At 34.7% G+C, this 18827-nt stretch overlaps 1 protein-coding gene across 4 annotated transcripts in view; it reads left to right on the top strand.

Moving 5' to 3' along the window:
• LOC123677072 (protein O-mannosyl-transferase TMTC1-like) overlaps positions 1–18827 on the top strand; it is a 397650-nt gene that overhangs the window by 354170 nt on the left and 24653 nt on the right. For all 4 annotated transcript variants that reach the window (XM_045613516.1, XM_045613518.1, XM_045613519.1 and 1 more), the window contains 3 exons: positions 4050–4187; positions 6406–6478; positions 8505–8608. In XM_045613516.1, the coding sequence (XP_045469472.1) occupies positions 4050–4187; positions 6406–6478; positions 8505–8608 (315 nt within the window). The remainder of the gene's footprint in view (positions 1–4049; positions 4188–6405; positions 6479–8504; positions 8609–18827) is intronic.

Consider the following 18827-nt stretch of genomic DNA (forward strand, 5'->3'; position numbering starts at 1 on the left):
CTTTCCGAGCTCGGTATCATTCACCTGAATTTTTCATCAGGTTTCGATAGCAATCTGAAAAATTGTTGCATTCTAGCGCACGACAAGGAATTCAAATCGCGTACCTGGCTTTCAGTTTAATCCGTGACGCTTCGAATCAAAGAGGAAATTAATATCAGGGGTTGAAGGCATTGCTGCTCGGAGTGCCCTCTGTGACTCCGCAGTTTTACACCATTCAGAAAGACGAACCACACAAGTCTCTTCATTTACATCAGATCGCACTCCACACCTTCAATACCCTTTCTGTTTTATGCATAAATTGAATAGAATTCTATACATGGCAAGTAATTAATGGTAGAATCAGTTCGATAGCATATATGGATGACATCGTAATCGTGGCCAAAAATGAGGACGACCTTCAGTTACTCATTAACTGCTTTCATCTAGCCTAGGGATTCATCAAGCCAAGTGGCTTAACATTTTAAACAACTACTTGACTTGAAAATCAAGCTCGTGAAAAATTACATACTTGAGCTTGGTTTGACTTGATTCAAGATAATTATTGCTAGACTTGATATCAAGTTACTTAATATTACTTGAGCTTGATATGCACGCATCACACGTCATATATTTCTGCAATCTCTCGCGTGCTTAGACTGAATGAGGGGAATTCTCGAGCAGCGAGAGACTGAAGCATTAGCCAGTTCAGCTTTTTTATGAATAAATCACAGTGTATTCTATTTTTGAGCATGAATTGATAATTTCGAAATTAATCAAATTATGTTACGCTACTGCTGTAGTGTCGCGTCAGACAAGGAGTGACGAATGTTGGCATCAAAACAAATGCTTCAGTTATAAGGCGATTTCCGTTCTTTTTATTAATGTTCTAAGGTATCAAGCTTCAAAAGATGCGTTTCAAATTTCGGATGAGATACCTAAGTCTGGATTGAGGTTCATTTTTGTTAGAGCAAAATACTGTGTGATCAGAGTGATATCTCGATGAATGTTATTCAGACTGCTCCATCTACAAATACCGTACTTTAACTTCAAACATGATCGAATTAACAACAGACGATGCTTGAGGCTATGGTCATACAAATTTCGTAGTTGTTTAAAATTGTCAACGAACTGATTTTCAGCAATTGTAAATTGAAGTTGCAAAAGGCAGTGTATTCATAATTTTGTGTGAATATTGGTACATGACAAAGTTTTGCTCCGAGTGGGTGCCGAGCTTGTTCGCTGCTGATCAAAATCAACAACATATCGTCGATTCTGAATGCTGTTCGGAGCTGTTGGCAGAATAAACAGGATTTTTTTGGGTTATATGTGATAATGGATTAAACATCAGCTGGCTATGTTAATGCACCCGTATGTTGGAACGTGCATGATATATTGCTCATTGAATATCTCGACAAAGATTAAACCTTCAACAGTGAATATTACACACGTGATTGAATCGATTGAGTGCCGAAAGTGAGAAAAAACTCCCTAAAATGCAGAACGAGAAAATTCTCTCTCAACAACACAATGCTCCTTAATGAATTGCGCTTATTTTTCACATCTCGCCCTCAGTTGAATGAACAAGGGGCAGTATAAGCCTTCTGTACGAGTATTATGTATTGTTTTCTCTAATTTTCAACATATTTCTCTTCCTCAACAACTTTCTTAGGTTGCTTTCCTCTCCTGGATTTTTAAGACCTCAAGACAGCACTAGCCCTACGCTATGCTACCTTAGTCAGATCAGTATGGTAAAGATCACTCTTCAAGAGCTTCCTGAGTTTATAGAAAGAACTTCTTGCTCCAGATTTTGAGGTTGTTTTGATTGTCCTTTCTATAGGCTTATTCTGTTTCTTAGGTATCTCACAGACTACGGTGAATCCTTTCTTGTCAGGTCCATCAACAATACCTACTGTCTTTTTGTGGATAATTCCATTATACCTGTAGGAGTTCAAGTTGGTGAGGTTACTGGGTTCTGTACTGAAGGGTTTGCTGATATTCTTCTTCAATAAGAAGGCATTATTATTCCTGATAATATTCAAAACTAGATGGGACTAATGAATTCCCATTGAAATGAATGCCATACTTTCATAAATATCGTTTAGTGACTTTTGCATTAAGTAATGTGGGTTGGTAGAACAGTTTTCTGTTACAAATTTAACAGATACTAGATGATTCCGTGGCAGCCAACATTCAATAGTGAAATATAAACATGAAATCTGTGTGAATCTGCAATATTCTCACACGATTTTATTCCACAAGATGTGCCAGAATGAACGGATTAGCCACAGAATCATAAATGCAGTTTCCGAGCGCGGTATCATTCACTTGAATTTTTCATCAGGTTTCGATAGCAATCTGAAAAATTGTTGCATTCTAGAGCATGACAAGGAATTCAAATCGCGTCCAGGCTTTGAGTTTAATCCGTGACGCTTCGAATCAAAGAGGAAATTAATATCAGGGCTCAGAGCCATTGCGGCAAGGGATGCCCAGATGGTGACTTTGCATTTTTACACAATTCAGCTCGACGAACCAGATAAAGCTCTCCAAGTTTTGTGATGATTGGGGGCTGCAATTGAGAAGTAAATGAATGCGGTTGTGTAGAGTCAAAGGATATTATTTGCGCGTGGTTGGCAGATTGATCACATATTGCAGCATCGACGGGATCTTGAAAGGTGTTGGGTTGCGATTCATTGGCTGGAAGAAGTATTGTAACGTTTTTCGGTTAATTAAATCGGTAATTCTAACTAACACTAATTTATTTCATATACACAAAACCATATAAAACTAATTACAGATAATTCATTTCACTGACTGCCGTTTACGTTGACACTGCCCTCCTCTGTTTCCTCCATTGGTTCATATACCGCTGGTATCTCTCACTTGATCTTTCTAGCGAGCTCTCGGCGCGTCCGGTACCTTCTAGAAAAACGCAGTAGCGTAGGGCTTGCGAGTTCGTTACAGTATAATCAACACTAATCCTTCGGTTTAGGTTACACGCATACATCCCAAGGCTCACCTTTTTAGGTCAGTTTAAGTTTAACAGACGATTTGCATACTATAGCTATGCGTGGATAGAGTACAATAACAAAATAATTCTACCCTTATAATCATCTAATGCTCTTGGAACTATTCTGTTAATGTACGTCTATAGTGTTTAGTTTAGACAGTCTATTGAAATAATAATAATAATAATAATAATAATAATAATGGTACTGACCTTTCTATGGTCAGAAAGGTCATAGAAAGGTCAGTACCATTATTATTATTATTATTATTACAACGACCGGACACGACCGAGCTCTGCCCTTCTGATATTTTAAATATCTGGGATTGAGTGAATGTTCCTCTTAGCGAGGAGTGAGAAGCCGACGGCGAGGAGAAATCCTACGCGTATAGGCAAAAGTCGGGGGATGGTACTGACCTTTCTATAAGGAGTGTTACTTCAAACAAAAAGAAATGTTGAGGATGAAACGTTTGTTTGTTCATTTGTTTTTCTCTCCCGACTCCCCAATGCCTCTGTTAAACTTCTCAGAAGCTAAGAGATTGTGCTACCTAGAACAACCGGTGTGTTCTTAGCGTGCTTAAGAATTGCGTTCTAGCGACACCTCAGGAACAACACTACTGTTGGTTACAGTTACTCTGAAATTGGGAAATTTTTTTTTCATCGTTAATTGACTGACACATTCACTTCTAGTGAAAGTAAAAGTTATAAAAATATTGAAAACGTATCACATTCGTTTGATAAATAGTTCAGAATACAATATAGCCAAAAACTGAGGTTGAAAACATATTTTGCGAGATAGATTAATTTGACTTCGATTTTCCATTCTTAATAGTTGAAGAGTTTTGAACTTTCAATGTGGCATTAAAAAAATCACTTAAAAGGTATCTTTGGGTTCAAACTAAGTGGCATTATATTGGATTTTTGATATTATTCTATGAGTTAGGATATTACGTAGATGAGAGGAACGAAAGTAGAAGATTTTCCTGGAATTATAATATAATGAATTTCAAGACTTCGGTCTCGTTTATGAATAAGGGCAGAATGAAGACAAAGGATTTTGTTTCAGGAATTCCAGTGAAGAGTGTTTAATATGGAGGAGTATATTCTTTGGAGGAATGAGTATGATGTCCAAGGAAACAGGAATCACCGTGTTCTTGCTGAATGTAGGTCTAGATACGTACAAGAATTATCACAGTATTAAAAGGTGAGTTTGAGGCATGAAAGAAAAAGTTAACATATTTCACTGCACATTAATAAAACTAAGTAATTTTGAGTTTATTCAAATATCAAAATCTCGAACGAAGAGGAGACCTTGAATACATTCATATGCCGATTCTCCTCATCGGCCTCTCATCATATGAAGTCAATTGGATTATATCTGCAAAATTTTTGTTGCATGGTTATACTTTCAACGAAATAGATTCATATAGATTAATTTCAAAATATCCTCGACTGTTCTCGGGGAGCTGTATCAATCCTACTGGAATACCCTTTATATTAGTGAATAGAAGAAGCTTGCCCAACCAAAGCATTTGGTTTGTACAGCAGGTGTATGCAAATTGAAGTTCAGTGTGGGATCCACTGTAGATCCGAGGTATTTGAATAAGCTCCAGGTGAGATTATTTGACAACAAGGAGAAATCAAATGACATGCGCTGCTCATTGGGTGATTGGATATGATGGAATGGCTCTTGTTTGTGTTTGGTTTCAGTCCCCAATTGTTAACCAGTTTACTATTTGCTTTGTCAACCAAACTAAACCCCGAAGGTGTGATATTCCACTTGCTCGATAGTGTTTGTATCGATTGAAAACATTGGGGTTGTTAGCGAATAAGTTCGAAAGATTTTTGGAGTTGAATCTTAAACAAGAATTGAAGGGGTCTTCAATACAAACAGAAGCTCTCAAGCATTTTTGAGGAATTACATGCAATTACCAACAAGTAATGACATTATGTGGATACGTTTTACAAATAAATTTGTACAACTGAAAAGTAACAGCCACCAATTCTATTGACAGTAGATCTGTTGATTTTTTTTTCAAGGAGACTAATGTCGAGGATTTTCCAATAAGAGGTTTTATATTGAATAGCCCACTATCTGGGCAGTTGCCACTTTTGAAGCTGTCATATTATGACATTTGACAAGTGGAAACTACTCCATTAAGTACTGGAAATCACACGATACATCCTTCAACAATGCATTGAAATTTTTAAAATTATGTATAAACATGGTGAAAATTTTCCAGTTTTCACAGTTTTCAAAACTTAAGCACTTTAGGGTCGGAGTGGAGCATCTTCTCGACAGGCAATCGTGACACTGGTGGGAAAATTTGAGCTGTTGGGACAAATAACTGATGTGAAGAATCGAAACCGTGTGCATCGCTCAATAGCAATTGAGAATATCGCTGATGCAGCACGTAGTGCAAACGAATCCCAGATTTGTTGATTGCTAGTCGATCTTATAAATTAGTTTTTTATAGCCGGAATTGAAGAGTATGAATGTAGACGACGTTTATTTTCAACAAGACTGCTCTTCGTACCACACAAGCCACGAAACAATAGCAATTCTGTAAGAAAAGTTTCATGGCCTCCTTATTTCTCGAAGATGTGATCAAAAGTGGCCACTGATATCTTGGGCTTCAACACCTTTTAACTATTTTCTTCGAGTCCACTTAAAATAAGAGGTCTAAGCCAGTGTCTCAAAATAGATTCAAGACCTTGAATATGGAATTCATGAAAAATTTCATGGAAATAATATGATGCTGCAACCGTAGCTTCGATACCATTTGGTTGATAGTGTTCCATTGTTAATGGCTTACTTTCCTCTTCACAATGAAATAACCATCTATTGATTCGTCTTGAAATTTATCTAATCGTTTTTCATAATATCAAAATGAAACCTTTTATTATAAACCCTATAGTCAATAAATTTGCCTATATGTATACATACAGATTATTATAAAAGGTATGTGATGAATTATTGAATACTGGTCTCTGAAATCAACTAGTCGTTTGAACAAACCAACTATCAAATTCTTTTTTAAAAACGAAAATTGAACTGTGAAATTTTTTTGCTCATAATTCAAATTACCGGTAGAAGGTGTTCAAATTCTACGCATTCGATTCGGAAGATACCTTAAATTCCACTACGTTTTCAGTAATGAAATTTATCGCTAGCCTCAGAGTGTAATCGAAAGCTGACAGAAATGACATATGACGTTGGCGTGGTATGCGAATTTTAGCCATTGGATAGTATCGGGTTTCGTAATTAGTGCAGGCGACAGAAATTCCACACTATTCAATTATTAACCATCACAAAATTGGTCATAGTCATGCAATATTTCAAGGAAATTAGGTGTTAGTTCAACATGAACTCTTTGCATACACGTACCTAATGAATTATTAATTAACCTGTTTGGTTTCAGGACCATGACAGAGCTACGATGGAATAGGGAAACCCAGGATTTTATGAAACGCACTGTTAAAGTTTTCATATCGGTGAGTATATTCCATTAAAATCATACTGACAAGATCTACAACTACTAGAATGACAAAAACACGAAATTGATATGGGAAAGAGACATGCTATAGGTGTATTTAATATGAATAATGCTTTAGCATGACAAAATAGTGAATCTACTATTGTTCCATACCGAATGAAATTGCATATTCATTTACTTCATTGTTTAAAAACTACTACCTACTAGGCGAACTTCAGTTTCAGTGAAAAAAATATTAAGAACTATTATAGATGGCCCTACCAATTTACGATTCTAGAGGAATAACAGGCTAATTGAAAATGCCCTGGTCTACCATAGTAAAACACAATTTCTTGGCAAAATTCGATTTTATTATTCAACATAGTTGCCTTCGTGGACGATACAGCGATTATAGCGATCTTCCAACTTTTCGATAACATTTTTGTAATACGATTTGTCTTTAGCTTCAAAATAGGCCTCAGTTCCGGCAATTTCTTCTTCATTGGCGCTAAATTTCTTTCCAGCGAGCATTCTTTTGAGGTCTGAGAACAGGAAAAAGGTGCTGGGGGGCAGATCTGGTGAATACGGTGGTTGCAGAAGCTATTCGAAGCCCAATTCATGCAATTTTGGTATTATTTTCATTAATTTGTAGCACGGCGCATCGTCTTGATAAAACAGCACCTTTTTTTCTTCAAATGGGGCCGTTTTTTAACGATTTCATCTTTCAAACGATCCAATAACGCTATATAATGATCTGGCCCTTTTGGAGGTAATCAATGAATGTTATACCTTGCGAATCTCAGAATACTGATGCCATAACCTTACCAGCTGACTGTTGTGTTTTTCCTCGCTTTGGATTAGGTTCATCATGTGCAGTCTACTAAGCTGATTGTCGATTGGACGATATCCAAATTGAAGGTGTACAATTATCCTTTTAGAACATTGTTAGTGCACTCCTTCCGCAATATTTGCATACATTTTATGAGTTGGTTCTTTGTTCGACGTTCTATTGATGAAGCTCTAAAGAGAACTACAATGAAATAGAGGTGGTTTGACACATTATTTAGGAGTATTGAATAATTTCGATCTATTTAAAATTCGTTCAGCAACTATACTTAATATTCTCCATCCATAATTTCCAATGAGTTACTCGAACCTTTGTGCTTTGCTTCTTTGAGAGGATGATCTTACAATAACGAATTCACAGTGAGAAGGTGTCAAACTCTCAAACTCTTATGGAAATATCGGACCTGGCAATTATATGTTGGTCATCTTTTACAAACCATGTGACAACCATGGCAGATTCCTTCTTCATTTCTTCTATAGAAATACCTCTCAAACAATAAATCTTTGATAATCTCTTTGAACCTAAAATACTTAAGATGTTTAATTCGTTCTTGTAGGTGATTGACAAGTTTGATTCCAGCATATATGAGTAGAAATTTCGTATTTCTGTGACTTTGTAATTGATGTTAATAGCTCTCTATCTGCATTAACAATTTTTAGAGCACACTCACTTCACTTTATCCGTATAAGAACTCTTGAGCATCTTGCGAGAAACACACTTTTCAAATGCTTCCATTAGCCTGAGAATTTCCAACTGCCATATAAAATAAAAGAATATTTATAGCCTTCAACCATTTGTTACGTTACTTAGATATTTTCATTCGTTCAAAATGCTCATCTGGGTCTAGACTGTCAGTTATCCAGCGTCCCAAGTATAATCTCTTGATAACTTACAATTTCATCTTCCGAAATAACAAGATGAACTTTCACAAACTCCTTTATATCTGACACTCACTGAATCTGAGTTGAATCCAGAAGCAAAACCTTATCTGTTTCTCACAAAGATTCCCTGCGTATCAATATGGTAGTCCAAATTAATGACGTTAGTCAAAACAAAACACCTTCTAATTATCTCCCCTCGCTCGCACCATTCCCCTGCCCCCCACTGCTGTCATAGTTAATTTGCAAGGATAAATGACTAATTAAACTCAACCTACCTCATAAATGTGCCATTATAATGAGCTATTTCCCCGTTACAGCTTGGCGTATTATTGGCTGTAAGGCTGGCGCTCCTACAAGGATCGCTACCGAAATTTTCGCAGCAAGATAATCCAGCAGCCTTCCATTCCTCCCTTTACGTAAGGTGAGTAATTTCTTAATTTACATCAAGTAATCGGACCGTGACAAAATATAGGCGGAGAATGTTCCAGCTATAGCTCTAATGGGGTATTTATTATATTTCTGGAGTAATTTGCATTAGTTGATATAAATATATCGCCAATTTTTAGGAATATTGTTGTTTGAGAGCAGCATGGTATTGATGCACAGAGATCTGTTACAAGTTCAAAAATGATTTCAACAACAAGAGGAGATATTCCATAATATTAAATAACATGAAATATTCATGGGCGCCCGCAGAAATTTTTCTCAGGGGGGGGCAAAATGAAAATTATTGAAAAACGATAAGGCGTCCATGATTGTCATTGAAAACCGGAAAATTGTTGAGAATCCATTACGTTCCTTTTTTCCATGCCCTTTGGATTGAGAAAGTAATATTGAGGGTGTTGTGCTGAAAAATGAGGCAATCCAAATCTCAGGGGAGAGCATGCCCCCCCCCCTGCGGGCGCCCGTGGAAATATTGTAACGAGAGAACGTAAGTTCAAATTTGCTATTTCTTTTTTATCGGTGTCTGGTCTTGCAATAAATACATGCAAAATGAAATACCTGCGTTAGCAAGGTTGGCACATTGACTCATAATCATAGGTCATGGAAAATTTTTAATTTTTTTCAATAATTCACATGTCTTATTTCTCTTGGTACCTTCAATTTGTATTCTGCAATAAACAGTTAACAGTGAAATCTTCAACCTCTTTCAAAAACAACTACCAATTCCTCCCACAAGTAACCCTAGGATCGAGATCTGATTATACACTATTACATGTGGATTATATTATGCAATCCATAAAAAATGGCCGAAAGGTTGATTTTTTCAATTCGTTCTGATTGTTCAGAGAGAAAATAACAAGTATTTTCCTAGCAGATTTTTTAGCTGGTACATATACGAGTATATGGTATACCACAAGGGACCCTTCTTTTGGGGCTTGTGCTTTATAAATTACATTAGATCGATTTTTCTTGAAAATTATACTCTTTTCATGTCACCTTCAGGAGTGGTACTTGTTTTCCAAAGATCCTCTTACTTTTCAATAACTTTTATATACCAAGATTCATTTTTGCCTTCAAAATCGGCTCCAACATCGGTATTTACTTCTTCGTTAATGCTAAATTCTTCTCTGGAGCATTCTTATGACGTCTGCAGTAAGCCAATAAAAACTAGAGTAGAGAATAAGCTAATGATCAAGCAATTAGAAGCATATTTCTTCAATTTGACCTGTTTTCCACTCAACTGATGCTCTCTTTGACTAAAGTGTGAAAGTCATCGATAAATTTTTCCAATACCTCATATCGAGCCACAAAATCTACTCCGTTTAAACTTCAAACTACGTTCTGAATCGACGATGCGTTATTGGACAAATAATCACGCAAAATAGTGACTCTAATCCTTTCTGTTATATTCAACTCCACCGCTTTCACAACAACACCCAGTTGCAGGAACGGTCAATAAAATTCAATGCCACATTAATATTTCAATCCTCCATTAAACGGTGTAGATAGCCAAAGGATCATCCTATTGAAGGATTAGAATTTTAATGACGGCATTAAACTTTTATGAACATTCCTTCAACTGGGTGTCAACGTCAATTCATGATTGCTCAAAGCCATTTCATGGACTTTTTCGATGATTACTGAATCTACTGCCAAATTTGAATGATCAGATCCCTCAGTAGCATCGACCATTCAACATATCAATTATTATCGATGAATAAGTCTGTAGAATACCATTGCATCGGTTGCACAGTAATCATCAAAAAGCAATGCTTCATTGAAACACGTTTCTCGTTTTCATACATTTTTTGAACAACGACAAATGTAACGTCACACAACCGTTTATATATTCATCCAGATTTAACTCTTTTCCAAAATTTTGGCCAGTATCTTTTGAAGCATGTTACCAATCAGAATAAACTGGTATGGCACTGGCGATCAGTTATTGAGTATTACTCATGTGCTTCCCTCTCGGCTTCTCCTATCTAGGGGGAATAATTCTAATAGTCTATCCTTAACATAATTAGCATTAAATTTCGTAGAATGCTGAATTTAGTTTCTTCTTGAATTTTGGAAAGTTATATGAGAATATTGTTTAGTTTTTTTTTGAAATACCAATCTCTCTTTTATTAGGCTACTTCAACTCTCATTCCATAGTCAGTTAAATCATTAAAACGAGAAGATGATAAAAAATTCCATTTTTTCAATCTTTTATATTCACAACCAGCCCTGATGTGTAAAAAACCCATTGTCTGAACACGAAAGGTTTTTCTGTTAATTAATATAATAAAATGGTATTCCTCGCGGACGTTTCTGTACATACCTGCTGTTTCATAATCACCCCTTGCTTGTTGCGGGAATAAAAACAATGGATTATTAAATTACAGCTAATGAGCGGTAATAGTCTTCATCCTGCTGACATCCGCATTTAGAATCGACCGATAATATTCACGAACTAGATGGAGAAGTAGCGATAAACAGCAGGAGTTTTCATTTCGAAACAGTGGGTTCAATGCAATCGCAGACGTGATAAATTATTTTTCATTTTACCTATCTGAAAACACTACATTTAGCACAACGAAAGTGGCCATTTTCAATGAGCTGGCACGGAAAATTTTACGGTACGCTATGCCATTAGCTGCCTTGTTACATGTCAAAATCGAATAATATGTTATTGATAGTTGGTTCATGGCAATATTTGGACATTTTTAGTAGAAATTTTCAAGAATTATATCACCAGAGAAAAAATATCACATGAAGCATCAAAAGTAAGAGCAGAACTGATCCCAAGAAGTCACGTGAGAGATTGTAAGTGATGATATACTTCTGAATATTTTAATGAGATGTATTTCTCGTGAAAGAATTAGTTCAACAATTATATACTCAGTAAAACTGTGAATCCATAAAAACAAAAATAAATTATAATAAAAATTCCACTAATAAAGATAATAGACGATGAGTCGTAGACAAACACCAAATATAGGGCCAACTACATCTATGCTAGATTGAATAGATTAACAATTGGCAACTGAGGGCTCCACAAGTAATCTGTCAGCGAATTTTGAACCATAGACTTTTGAACACGTTAACATCAAATACTAAACAACAACAACTCAATGTCAGCAGAACACAACAAACACAACACAATAACACAATAAATATAACTGGGCAAAACAATCAGAATGAAGGCGAAGAATTCATGGAACTGAGTTGTCGGAGAAATGCTCGAATTGAATACCATAGGTATTTGGAACATGACAAAGATCGAAGGAATTCTTGAGAAAACAGAAAAAATTTAATTACATAATCTTTTTATTTGCTACGGTTGTTTACTTCCTGTTTACACAGAAAGAATGTTTGAATGTATCTGTTATGAATTTTCCACTGAAACCAGCTAATTTACCAGTTTGCCATCATCAGCTTTTTAAACGGTTGTACTACTCAAATGAGAGTCAAGGGGGGGAGAATAATAATTCAGAAAAAAAAATTGATTTCAGATAATATTAATTGGAATTTGGATTTGGAATTCAAAAAAAACGAAATTGTAATACAGAATTGGTTAAATGTACTTCAGAATTTATAAAAGTGAATAGCAATATCTATGTAATACCTGTTCTACATAGTGTTCTGGTACTTCTTATTCGGTACTGTACTGAATAGCATGATACACTTTCTGAAATTAAATTGATAAGCTTTGAAATATAATTTTCCTTTTCTTGAATAAAATCCTCTATTCCTGAAATTCAATTCACTATTCTGAATGACAACTTTATTTTTCTGAATTCCAATTCCCTCATTTGAATTTCAATTTCGTTTTCCAGAAATTATATCAAAATCATTCTAAAATCCAATTTCTTTTTGCTTAATTATGTTCTCATATTCTGAAATACATGTTTCCTTTTCTGAAGTTGAACTTCTATTTTCGGAACTACAATTGGAAAAGGTTTAGAAGGTATGAATTTAAAACAGTATATTTCTACATTAGAATAATATTTTGAAAATTTTTCGAATATACAACGTATACAATTTTGAAAATCGAGTTGCAGATATTAAGATCATAATTTTCAGCAATAATAGAGACGATAAAGGATGGCAGATTTATCTTCTATGGGCTGGAGTACGAAGTTATGATGTCTTAAAATCCGGAAATATTCTTTGAATTTTGTTTCATTATTTCTCAGGTGCTATTTCATTAAAATCGCTTGAAATCCTTTCCATCGCCTGATTTTGAACATGACTAATTTCTTGCTTTTAGGTTTTTCATATTCTGTAAAAGAATGAAATGTTATGAAATATTATTTTCCTTATCATTTCAAACTAACGGAGTCTAGTCGGATTTTTTCATTCAGATTTAAACAAAACGGATAAAATTAAAATAGGAATTTCAATGTCAATCACTTCATTAGAACAAAATCTCAAACGGCCGTATTTACGAAACCCTAATCGGTTTTTTCCGCACTTAACCATCAAGGTCAGAAAATAATCCTCCCACTCCAATCTTGGAGGAACCAGTATTCTCGGATATTTCAACATAAATTGATAGCTCTCCCAAAAGCGTATACATTTTTGATGTACTAAATGTTTTCCCAGAGCACTACTTAATTTGGCGCAATATTTGACTTCCGACTAACCCCGACAAAATTGGTTTGCTTACTACCAATACCGGGTGAACATTAATATTTGGTATTATTTAACTGCTACCGAAGTGCTTGTGTCGCATGAAATTTAATAATTCAGTACTAAGAAAGTGTTTTCGGTTGACATAATTCGGACTACATAACTTCGTCCTGTGTGCTTATTTGTTGCATATTTAACAACCGAATTTGATGGTGTGTGTTCTGACTGGAATCGAACACGATAGGCTTATGTCAATCTTATGTGAAATGTATTCTCACCCTTGGGACATTGGTGTGTTTGGATGAGAAATTCGAGATTGTATGAAATATTTGAGGCACCTAATAAGGTGCTTCACTAAAACAACATCAATAGATGTTGTTTTATGCTGCATGTTAAATTCTACTGGATATTGGAAAATATAATTGAATTTTGTTTATCATTGGTATTTCTACATCATTTTCTATCATTATTGAAAGCTTGATGATTTCCTCAAGGTAGAAAACAGCATATTCCTTCATATTATCAAGAAAAGGTCTTTCATATGAATTAATGTGTTTCAATCATTGAACGAAGTAAACCTTTCTATTTCTAGTAATGGTTGTAGTTATATTTATGAAGACAATAATGGTCTTCGAACATTCAAAATTTGAATTCGGCTATCGATTATCAGTAAGAATTATAAGATATACGTACAAAGCAGAAAATTCATTGAAAATAAGATCCAGTTGGTGCATAGTAACGAACTGATAATTTTCAGATGAAAATGTGTTTCGCTATAGCGAAAAATATTATACATGGGGGTTTCCTCAAGGTTCAACTTAGTGATCTCAAATGCAGCTGTTAACTTCGTTAATAAACAAAATCCGACTGAGGGTTCCGTAAATATGATGGTTCTAAATGTTCATTCCGAAACTTCAGATTCGATCAGAGTAAAATGCTGCTTTTGGATATAGAATGTTGATTTCGTAATCAGAAGCAAAGAAATTCAAATCAAACTATCGAAAATAATTCAAATTTTGTAAACAACTTATTTCATATTTTGGTTGTTGATATGAAATTCCAATTTATACCTCTTTACGAATAATCAGAACCATCGAAAATTCGGGAAGGATATTGAAACAATAAACTTAATACTTGATACTTTCGTGACCACTCAATCGATAGTGTTTTGATATTGGATATTTATGTTGAATAGCAATCTATGTGCAAAATTCTGAACATCCAAACTAGAAAGAAAAATTAATAAAACCCAATCTGTGATTGAAGATCCACTAGTTGGGATTCTGAGAATAAATATAGAAAAATAATTTAAATTTTGATTCGACAGGGTCATCAGAATCAAATTTGAAAAAAATTCAAGCAGAATTTCAAAAAAGATCAAGTTTTATGCAAATTTTCGAATTCACTGCATCACCAAAATTATAAAAATTGAAAATTCAACCATAATAAAAAAATGTGAAAAGCGTGCTTTCCTTCCAATTCAATCAAACTGTCAAGACTAGCTCTTCCACTTGAAGGGCTATGTTAATAAGCAAAATTCTAAATTTGGGGTGAAGAATAATCTCGTGAATCGAAAAAAAAACATAGAGTTTTTGAAAGTTTGTTGTGTGGCATCAATTTCCATCTCTAAGATTGTGTCATAATAACTGTATTTCAGCACCAACCGATATTCAACGAATATTTCTCCATAATTTTCGATGAATATCATTATCGGGAATTTAAGTATCAACACGCGCAACACAGAGCAAAAATTGCGTTTTTTCCAGAAACACATCTAGGAAGTTTTCAGCAAGATTCTTTCACTAGATATTTCCCTACATGATAATATCTAAAGTTATAACAAAATCTGATTTTAAAATCTATATAAAAGATCATAACCATAGATATGGGTTTGTAATGAATTATTTTGTGTAATATAAAATAGGTGTTTTCTTCGAATAACGTAAGAATATCTCATCTCCGAATCAATTTTTATGATTAACACCACAATAATTTCTTAGAGCATTAATTGAAATACCTTATTTCATCTTTGAAATCATTGCTTATCTCCAAGGCAGGCATGAATACAGTAACTGAAGGTCTTGTGTTCTACAAAAAAGAATCTTGTTATACCATACCACAAATCCCAACACGATACAATGAATTTTTCAATGAATTTTCCTCCACCCTCTTCCGACAGTTGTTTTGTTTGTGATACGGTCAAAACGCAAGAAGTTGTCACGCAATAAATATACCTTAAGACTTGCGAGAGCACACAAGGGATCAACCTGTTTTTCCTGAGAATAAAGATCTTCCGTTTTCCGGAATCCCATTACAGGTGAAACAGATGACTTGACTGGTTTTATGTAAGGCCCTTATTCTTATGAGGATTTCTGCGTGAACTGCTCCAGCCGATATTTGAATTAGGTCATTAGGTGAGATCGTTTTATTGGAAGGATCATCTAGTATAATAAGTGGCAATTCGTGACCTGTGTAGGAAGCAGTGCTCCGGAGATTATCCGGGAGCAATAAGAATCTTCACAATATTTTGAATGGTTTTCATCATTCTAAGAACAAACCGAAATAATAAATTTGAAATAATTCACAAGTTGCCAAACCTTGGATTTAAGCAGATAAAAATCAATATTCTGCATACTATTAATCAGGGCCCCGCAACCGCGCGTTCAACGCGTGCACCGCACGCGGGCGCCACTCTATAGGGGCGCCAAAATCTCTTATAGACCACATGAAAAACCGAAAGACCAAAGGTTTTTGAAATTTTTTTTTTATTTTTTCAACAATTTTGAACGTGCAAAGACATCTTTTACACATCCAAACAAGTTCCCGAACGTCGCAATCCCCATAAAATAACCTCGGCCACAGATTGCAATTATACGATTCTTTTCGAGTAAACAAATCATAAATAATCATCCCTTTGTCGGTACGGGATTTTTTTATGGACCACCTGCACCGGACGGCGGGCACCATTTCTTCGATCATCACTAAAACGCATATGGTACACATAAACAATCATAAATACCGAAGCAATAGCTTTTAGCCAGGGGAATTACTGAAACTTTCGCCACCATCTGTAGGACAAATACTACAGGTTACAGAGAATTTCTGAAACTACCAAAATCTGCTTGCTATACTATAACAGCAGAAACCTATCCAAAGAATAGTTATTTTGTTTCGAAACGTTTAGGGGTTGAGGTCAAGACGCAAAAAATTCTACTAGTTTTTCTGATTGGCAACATTTATCCTCAGCCATTACAAGACATGAAACATCAATTGCACATAAAGTTCACATGAATAAATGGATTAATTTAAAAAAAATGTTAAAATTGTCCACTACGGTGAACGATCATCACTTACGGGTTTTAGAAACTGAAAAGAAATATTGGCATGACGTTCTTAGGAAGAATTGTTTCAATTGTTAAATGTTTATCGAGGCAGTGTCTAGCTTTTCAAGGTTCTTCTAAAAAACTTTTTGAAAATGATAATGGGAACTTCCTCAAAACTGTCGAAATGATTTCATCTTTTGATCGTGTGATGAGAGAGCACATTAGTCGAGTGCAAAACTCACAAACAAATTCTTGATGACCCATTATTTAGGCTACCAGATACAAAATGAAATTATTGAATTGATGGCTTCTAAAGTAAAAAATAATATTTTGGATATGGTTCGAAGCTCCAAATATTATTCAATAATTTTAGATTGTACACCGGATGCAAGCCATACAGAGCAAATAAGCCTCGTTTTGCGTTATGTTGTTCTAAATGACAGTTCTAAAATGGTTCAAATACAAGAAAGTTTTATAGCGTTTAGTCCAATATTCGACTCCACAGGGGAAGGGCTATTCAATTTTGTTATGGGATTTTTGGAAAATTTAAATTTAGATATTAAATACATGAGAGGTCAAGGGTATGATAATGGGGCGAATATGCGCGGAAAACATATTGGTTTACAAAAACGCATACTCGATGCTAATTCTAGGGCTTTTTTTGTGCCATGTGCTGCACACAGCTTAAATTTAACTGTAAATGATGCTGCTAAGGTTTCAAATGAAACACTGAATTTTTTTAATATTGTACAAGAACTAAAACATTTTTCTCCTCATCCACAAAAAGATGGGATGTTATAAAAAAGCATGTTCCTCAGTTACATCTAAAACCCCTAAGTGATGCTAGATGGTCAAGTAGGATTGATGCTATAAAACCACTAAAATTTCATTTAATTCAAATATGTGATAGCCTTTTAGAATTAGCTGAAAATGATACTTTCACCATAGAAACTAGACATAAAGCAAATTCTCTTTTATCAAATATTCAAACTTTCAAATTTATTTGTAGTGTAATAATTTGGTATGATGTTTTATTCCAAATTAATATTGTAAGCAAAATGATGCAGAGTGTAGCGATTGACATTAAAGTGTGCCAAAACTATTTAAAGAATTTAGTTGATCATTTTAAAAATTATAGAGATGATAATGTTTTTGAGGAAAAACTTTCTGAAGCTGGAAAACTAGCGGCTGCTCTTGAGATAGAGCAAAGTTTTCCTCCATTATATAGTGTAAGACGAAAGTATAAACCAAAATTGTTCGATTATGAACACACGGATGAGGCACCTCAAGATCCAAAAATCGCTTTCAAAATTAATTTCTTTTTGAAAAATCTAACGCTGAGTTCTTTAAATAGTAGGTTCGATATGATATCTGAATACGATAACGTTTTTGGTTTTATTTGTGATATTCTTAAATTAAATGACGAAGATCTATTAAAATGCTGTCATGCTCTTCAACAAAAGCTTACTGATCAGGAAAAGAAGGAGGCTGACGAGGAAGAAAATGATTTATTCAACGAGATAAAAGCCCTAAGATTGTTTTCATTACCTGAAGCGTCAAATCCTCTCGAAATTCTACAATATATTTTTGAAAATAACCTAACTTCTTCTCTACCGAATCTTAGTATTGCCTTAAGAATCCTTCTGACTTTACCTGTGTCTGTTGCTTCTGGTGAGAGATCATTCTCTAAATTAAAAATAATTAAAAAATATTTGAGGTCTACTATGTCACAAGAAAGATTATCTGGATTGGCCATCTTAGCTATAGAGCAAGAGATACTCGATAAAATTGATTTTGATGATATAATAAAAGAATTCGCAGCAGCCAAATCTAGAAAAACATCCATTTGATTTTATCCTTCAATTGAATATTATATTTGTTATTCGTTTATTGTTTGGTTTATATATTTATGAATAGATTAAAGAAGAATAAAGCTCAGGTTTTGAAAACTCTGCAGTTTCATTACAAATTTAAAATAAAATGCGGTTTTGATCGAATGCTTGAATGAAATAATGAAAAATTAAAAAAATGTATTATGCAACAACTGACAGCATAAAGTTCTTAAGGCATCCAAAAAAGGTTGCTGATAGTTTTTTTAACCCTTCTACAAATAAATTCCAAACGAAAACTGAAACATTTTTTGCCGATTATCCTGCGACGTTTTTCTCCACTTCCCCCCTTTAAGGGGCGCCAAAATATTTTCGGCACGCGGGCGTTGATGACCCTTGCGGGGGCCCTGCTATTAATACGATCATT

The sequence above is a fragment of the Harmonia axyridis genome, chromosome 3 (genome assembly GCF_914767665.1).
Source record: "Harmonia axyridis chromosome 3, icHarAxyr1.1, whole genome shotgun sequence".
Lineage (NCBI taxonomy): Eukaryota > Metazoa > Arthropoda > Insecta > Coleoptera > Coccinellidae > Harmonia > Harmonia axyridis.